Source organism: Cryptomeria japonica, chromosome 9 (genome assembly GCF_030272615.1).
Source record: "Cryptomeria japonica chromosome 9, Sugi_1.0, whole genome shotgun sequence".
Taxonomy (NCBI): domain Eukaryota; kingdom Viridiplantae; phylum Streptophyta; class Pinopsida; order Cupressales; family Cupressaceae; genus Cryptomeria; species Cryptomeria japonica.
Window position 1 is genome coordinate 636,539,029 of NC_081413.1, and position 6,903 is coordinate 636,545,931.

Sequence of the window (6,903 nt, forward strand, 5' to 3'; positions counted from 1 at the left end):
GATAACAAGCACAAATGATCTTAGTATAACACCATCAGTGTTTGATAACATCCACTTCAGAACATTACAAATTCACATATAATTCATCTCAGAACTCCTCTGATCACTGCACTATCAGAAATACGAGATTCGCTAATGATCTCTTACACATTCAAACTTATACTCATATATACCTTCATACCTCACCACACATCTTAAAAACATTATTATGCCAACTAGAACCTTGGAACAATTCCCTAGGTTCAATGTATCTAGACAATCTTGCATTGTACACCTTAGTTATGTCGGCCACCAACATAACAAAACAAATATTGTGTTGTTTTACTGATCTGAGTGATTTTCATTACTACCGATTGAATGCCCATCACAATACCTACTCTCTAAATAAAATCTCATTCACATGATTGAATCACCACATGTGGTCATTAACATAACTTCATCTACCAGTCTTCTTTGCTTCTACATAACCACATCATCCCATTCTTCATAAATTTCCTGTACTAGTTGTCGGAATATTATTCTGTCTATCTTTTATCGGTTAAAGTCCTAATTACCGGTTCTAATAAAAACTATCTCTGCTTACCAATTAAGCCTTGCCATTTGAATAGTAGGACTTAGATGAATGTGGAAACATAGTTTCCATAAATGACAACATACAACAATCTAATCAAACATGTACCAGTTGCATCAAGCAAACAAACAATTACCGGTTAAGATCAAATGGTCAAATGCCAACAATCTCCCCCTTTGGCATTGATGACAACATCAACTAAGTGTGCAATACAAAAATTGACTATATGACATGTACTCCCCCTTAGACATGTACTCCCCCTTAGAAATTGCATTCTATTATATAAAAATGAAAGAGACTCCTATTACTCCCCCATTACATACAAAATTTTGACTAACTCTTTAACTATTACTCCCCCTTTGACAACAATGCCAAATAAAGAAGTAAAATAAATGAAAGATATATACATTTTAAATCAAAATTTGCATCAGAGCATATATATATAGATATAGAAGTCATAAAAATTTTTACAAAGCAATTTTAGAAAAAGCATCACTGAAATGAAACTTCAACTATTTTAGATCATTATCCTATGTCTCTAATAGTGTGTCGGTAATCTCAACATGTGTCTTTAGCTGCCCTGCTAATTTTTCCATTGCCTCAACTATGCTCATCTCAGGTGTAGCCAAAATAGCCTCTGACTCCTTGTATGCTCTCTATAAAATTTCCACTTTAGGAATCGGTTGAGTTTGGAGCTCCTTCAATGATTTAACCCGTTTGACCTGCTCATGTTCATACATCTCAAGTTTGTGATGGAGTTCTACAATTGATCTACCAAATTGAATAGCTAAATCATTCAATGGTCTAAATGTTTCACTCAATATTTCAAGTTCTTTCTCAGTATCTTCCCTTTTCTCCTTCAAGTCAGCACAAAACAGTGAAAATTTTGAAACAGTAGCCAAAATCTTTCCTCTGGTTTCCAATGCATTCTTCAACAAGTCCTTATTAACCACGAGTGCTACCTTAACTTTATCTATCTCAAACATCAGTTGTTCTATCTTTTTCTTCTTTTAATCCTTTTCATCTGATATGTACACTGCATCTTCAAAAGTCTTGAGTTGATCTTCGGCATCGGTAACCAACTGTCCAAGTTTGTCAATGGGAGTAACAAAACTTTCAGTATTAGTCTCTGGTAGGAGACTAGACAAAATATCAACTGCTGACTTGATTGTCTCTACCTCTCTCTACCATTCTTTCATTCTCTTCTTTTGAGCTCTGGATTGTATTGTTGTTCCAATCTCCATCAATTGAGAAGAAATTAGATTGCCCATATCAATAGGTCCTTTAATACTAACCGAGTCATCATCATCATCATCAATTATTTTCTTCTCCGTTGTCTCATTTTTCTCTGCCTTTTCTTTCTCTGTTTTCTCCTTCTTGGTCTTATCTTCTTCTGTCTTCTCTTCTTCAGTGGTGTCCTTGACTGGTGGTGGTTGAGTTTCCACATTTTTTTCATTCAACGATGCTTCCTCATCCTTCTTTTCACCAGTCTTTTCCTTTTGACTGTCATCAATATCTACATTTACACTTATCAATCGGGTTTGAGTATCATTAGGCCATGTGTTCACCAGTGGCTCATCAGAGCTCTTTTCTTCATATTTCTTCTCCAGTTGTTCCTCTTTCTACTCATGATGTTCAAATAGGTTAGATCATTGAAGGAGCTCCAAACTCAACTGATTCCTAAAGTGGAAATTTTACAGTGAGCATACAAGGAGTCAGAGGCTATTTTGGTTACACCTAAGATGAGCATAGTTGATGCAATGTAGGAATTAGTAGGGCAGATAAAGACAAATGTTGAGATTACTAGCACACTGTTAGAGACATGGGACAATGATCTAAAACAATTGAAGTTTTATTTCAGTGACACTTTTTCTAAAATTGCTTTGTAAAAAACTTTATGACTCTTATATATATATGATCTGATGCAAATTTTGATGTAAAATGTATATATATTTCATTTATTTTACTTCTTTATCTAGAATTGTTGTCAAAGGGAGAGTAATAGTTAAAGAGTCGGTCAAAATTTTGTATGTAATGGGGGAGTAATAGGAGTCTCTTTCAGTATGCCCTTGTTATCACACAATGATTTATATAGATCATGAATAACTGATACACCCATGTTCTCCAGTTTGTAGTAATAAAATTATCTGACATCCTCAACATGCCAAACTCCATACGGTATATTGGATACGATACCAACAAGGTCTGTTTCTTCTGATTTGAAAGGATGACATTTGAACTCTGGTCATGGCCTCTCAGTCACATCAACAAGATGTAGAGTATCCATACTAAAATATGCAAAATCTCGAAGTAAAGAGTAAGATTTACTGATAAATACCTTTCCTCCTTTTGAACTAGGGTTTCACACCATCAAAACCTTCAACACCGTTCACCAATACAAAATGTTCTTCAAACAGCTTCAAATCTCTGCTAAACATGCTGAACACTGCAATCACAAATTTTCTCTGCTTTGTTCACTTGCCAAATTCTCTCAAGATTGCAATGTGAGAAATGAAATTTAAAATGTTCTATTTATTTGCCTTCTAACTACTGCATTAAATGCTTTAACTGACAAAACCCTAAAATGCCTTAAAACACTCTTAAGCATATTACCGGTTGCTAAAGTTGTATGTTATTTACCAGTTATGATTCAAAAAGACTTATAAACATCAAAATACATCTTACAGTACTTCATCTAGGGGTTCATCTCAACACTTGACAATATGCTCACCCCAAGTTGTCATAACAACTTAGTTTGCCGGTAATGTATTCTCCACACTAGGTGAAGAATTTGATTCCTTAGATGGTTCGTCATCACTCTCCTTCTTCCATATTTTATTCATCTCATCTCTAGTTTCTTCAATATCAAATTTCTGCTTTCCTTTCCAGTCTGTAGAATGAATCACCGGTTGGTTCTTCTGTGTTCTATAAAACTTAGCAATGTGTCCCAGTTTGTTACAATGATAACATGCCATTCCAGATGCTCTCCATGGTCCTGCATTGCCTCTACATGTCCTTCTTCTATAATTCATCTCTACATGTCCATAATTGTTGCAGATTGAACAAATCACAATAACTCTTCTCTCCATCTCATAGGGACTAGACCGATTAACATAGGGTCTTTTCCTATTAGTGCTTCTCCGGTCATTTATTTATTTTCTCCAATCACCAACAGTTCTTGGATTCATATGAGGTGTTGGATTATTAGCTCCATACTTGCATTCAATAGATCTATGCCCATACATGTTGCATGTATAACATTAACCTTCAAATTTTCTAGGCACAAATCTATTATTAGGTCTATAACCAGTATTAGCATAAGATCTTCTTCTACACACATTAGCAGTATGTCATGGTTTATGAAAATTAAAACAAATAGGTTTGTAAGCTTTCTTACTGGTAGGTTTTTGAGGCTTAGGAGTTGATTTACCTTAATGCATGTTGCTCTTGGTACCAGAAGTTTCTTCTTTCTCAAATGTATGGTATCCTAACCCAGATGTATCACCATTCATCCTCTAAGATTGGATCTATTCATCCAACATGGTATAAATCTTGTTGAATTTTGCAAGCTTCTCATTATCTTCTGCAAGCTCTTTAGTAAGATCTTCTTCTGCTTCATAAGAGTCTCTCTTAGAGACATTGCCATATCAAGATCTGCTTTGATTTCTTATTTCTCTTCTTTCTCCTCATGCTAGTGTGCATAAAGAGTGCCATTCTCCTGATTTATCTTAAGATCTCATGATCTTTCTCTTTGATCTTGTCTTCAACTTCCCTCCTAGCTTCAAGTTCTTGATTCATCTGGATTGTAAGGGCTTCAAGCTCTCTCTTTAGGTTAATTTTATCACCATTTAGTTTCTCCACTTCCTCAACCAATGCATCTATGTTTTCTCCATCAAAAGAGCTACTTTCATTGATCTCCAATAATTGTTCAGTTAGTTCTTTCCTTTTAGCTAGTGATGCCTTATACTTGCCCCTTAGGGTTTCTAGGTCTTCCTTGGTTTCTACAAGTTCCCTAGCCATCTCTCGGTAACTCATTCTTTTCCTCATATTTTCCTTAGGATTAGAGATCCCTTCCAAGTGGTTAAGCCTTAAGGAAGTTTGGCTCTGCTACCAATTGATGAACTTATAAGGCACTGTGAGGGGGGGGGGTGAATTAGTGCAAGTAAAAATAATACAAATCTGATTATCAATTTCACCAACTTAAAACTCAATAGGCATATATGAAATAACACCAAGTAAGAAATCCCCACATAAAGCATAAACCACATGACACAAGAGGTTATACATGGAAATCCCAAATGGGAAAAACCATGGTGGGAGTTAGTACCCACAAAGATCCACTATCTGTAGTATAGAGATCTGACCGGTTAAGGTCTACAACAACTAGTTAGCGGCACACCCTGTTAGAAGTGTCTAAGCCTAGTTAAGAGGTATATGATAAGGCCTATGAGGACCAGCCATGTTAGGAGCTACCCACGTTAGTGGGATTTGCAAACACAAGTTAATTTGTCATCTAGTTAGAGGATTTGATGGTCAGACCTATTAGGATCCGGCTACACCCTGTTAGGAGTGACCTTGTGAGAGTATTTTCTTGCTGCAACTGTTAGGGAGACAACAAGTAGAAATGATCTTAGTATAACACCATTAGTGTATAATAAGATCTGCTTCAGAACATTACAAATTCACATATACTTCATCTCAGAACTCCTCCGATCATTGCACTATCAGAAATAAGAAATTTGCTAATGATCTCTTACACATTCAAACTCATACTTATATATACCTTCATACCTCACCACACATCTTAAAAACATTATTGGGTCAGCTAGAACCTTGGAACAATTCCCTAGGTTCAATGTATCTAGACAATCTTGCATTGTATGCCTTAGTTATGTCGGCCACCGACATAACAAAACAAATTTTGTGCTGTTTTACCAATTTGAGTGATTTTCATCACTACCGATTGAATGTCCATCAGAATACCTGCTCAATCAATCAAATATCGTTCACTTGATCGAATCACCACATGCGGTCATGAACATAACTTTATTTACCAGTCTTCTTTGCTGCTACAAAACCGCATCATCCCACTCTTCATAAATTTCCTGTACTGGTTGTCAGAATATTATTCTGTCTGTCTTTTACCGGTTAAAGTCCTAATTACCGGTTCTGATAAAAACTGTCTCTGCTTATCAGTTAAGCCTTTTCAGTTGAAAAGTAGGACTTATATGACTATAAAAACATAGTTTCCATCAATGAAAACATACAACAATCTAATAAAACATGTACCGGTTGCATCAAGCAAACAAACAATTACCGGTTAAGATCAAATGATCAAATGCCAACACATTTCTGATCCAAACATCTTCTTTGTTTGCAATCCTCTTCCTCATCTCTTCAGGAACCTCAACCAGATTCCACAAATCTTGTTTCTTTTTGTTTCTCTTCCCTTTTTCCAGACCTGCATACTGTCTCTGACCAATGCTCTGTTTCTTGTGCAACTCTGATTTATTTCTGCCACAAGATTTTGTCCTGTATTCCATCATAACCTTACTTCCATTCGATTCCTCCTTACTATCCGACTTACCTAATATATCCTTCTGCAAATTCATTCCACCATCCGATATAACTTCTACAACTTGCTTCTCAACACTGCAACTCTTTTCAAGACTCAAATTCCTCACTTCTCTTTCTCCCTCAGAGAAGCCAATGTGAACTTTTGCCCACCCTTCTGAATAGTGATTAGGTTTCTTCTACAATCATAGATAGATCCTCCACCAAACTGCTAAGGTCTTCCCAACAAAAGATGATAAATATGCATAGACAAAACATCACATAAGACTTCATCCCTAAAAGGTCCAATATTAAAATTCACCAAACACTGCTCTTTTACTTCTAACTTATGATCATTATGCAACCAACTTACCTTGTAAGGACAAGGGTGCTTAAACCTCTTCAATCCAAGATTCTCTACCATATCCTCAAATACCAAATTATCTTTAATTCAAATATATACAATATTTACACACAGTCTAGAAAAGATTCTTCCTCTAAGTAGGTTTGGTATCTTCACTGCTCTTCTCTTGATAGTCCTAAAAATAAAGATGCAAAATATTTTCATGCCTTAATAATTTTTTTGATCTTTCAGAATTATTTTGTTCTCTGTTCTTGTCCTTATACATCTAGGGTTTTAGGGTTCTGTGCATTTTGATAAACTTTTATTAAAAACCCTAGGCTTGTTATAATTCTGTGTGACCTTTTTCCACTTAAAGCCAAGGGTCGGTTACCATTGGTGGGGCCATTCTTTTTCCTAAAATGTTAAGTTGCATTTG

The 6,903-nt window shown here is 35.6% G+C and overlaps 1 protein-coding gene across 1 annotated transcript; it reads right to left on the minus strand.

Moving 5' to 3' along the window:
- Nucleotides 1-1,581: 1,581 nt before the first annotated feature.
- Nucleotides 1,582-6,548, minus strand: LOC131858575 (uncharacterized). The gene is made up of 4 exons (XM_059211860.1): nt 6,498-6,548; nt 5,935-6,324; nt 1,924-2,193; nt 1,582-1,653 (listed from the first exon to the last, which is right to left on the minus strand). The coding sequence occupies exons 1-4, from the start codon at nt 6,546-6,548 to the stop codon at nt 1,582-1,584; spliced, it is 783 nt and encodes a 260-aa protein (XP_059067843.1).
- Nucleotides 6,549-6,903: the final 355 nt, after the last annotated feature.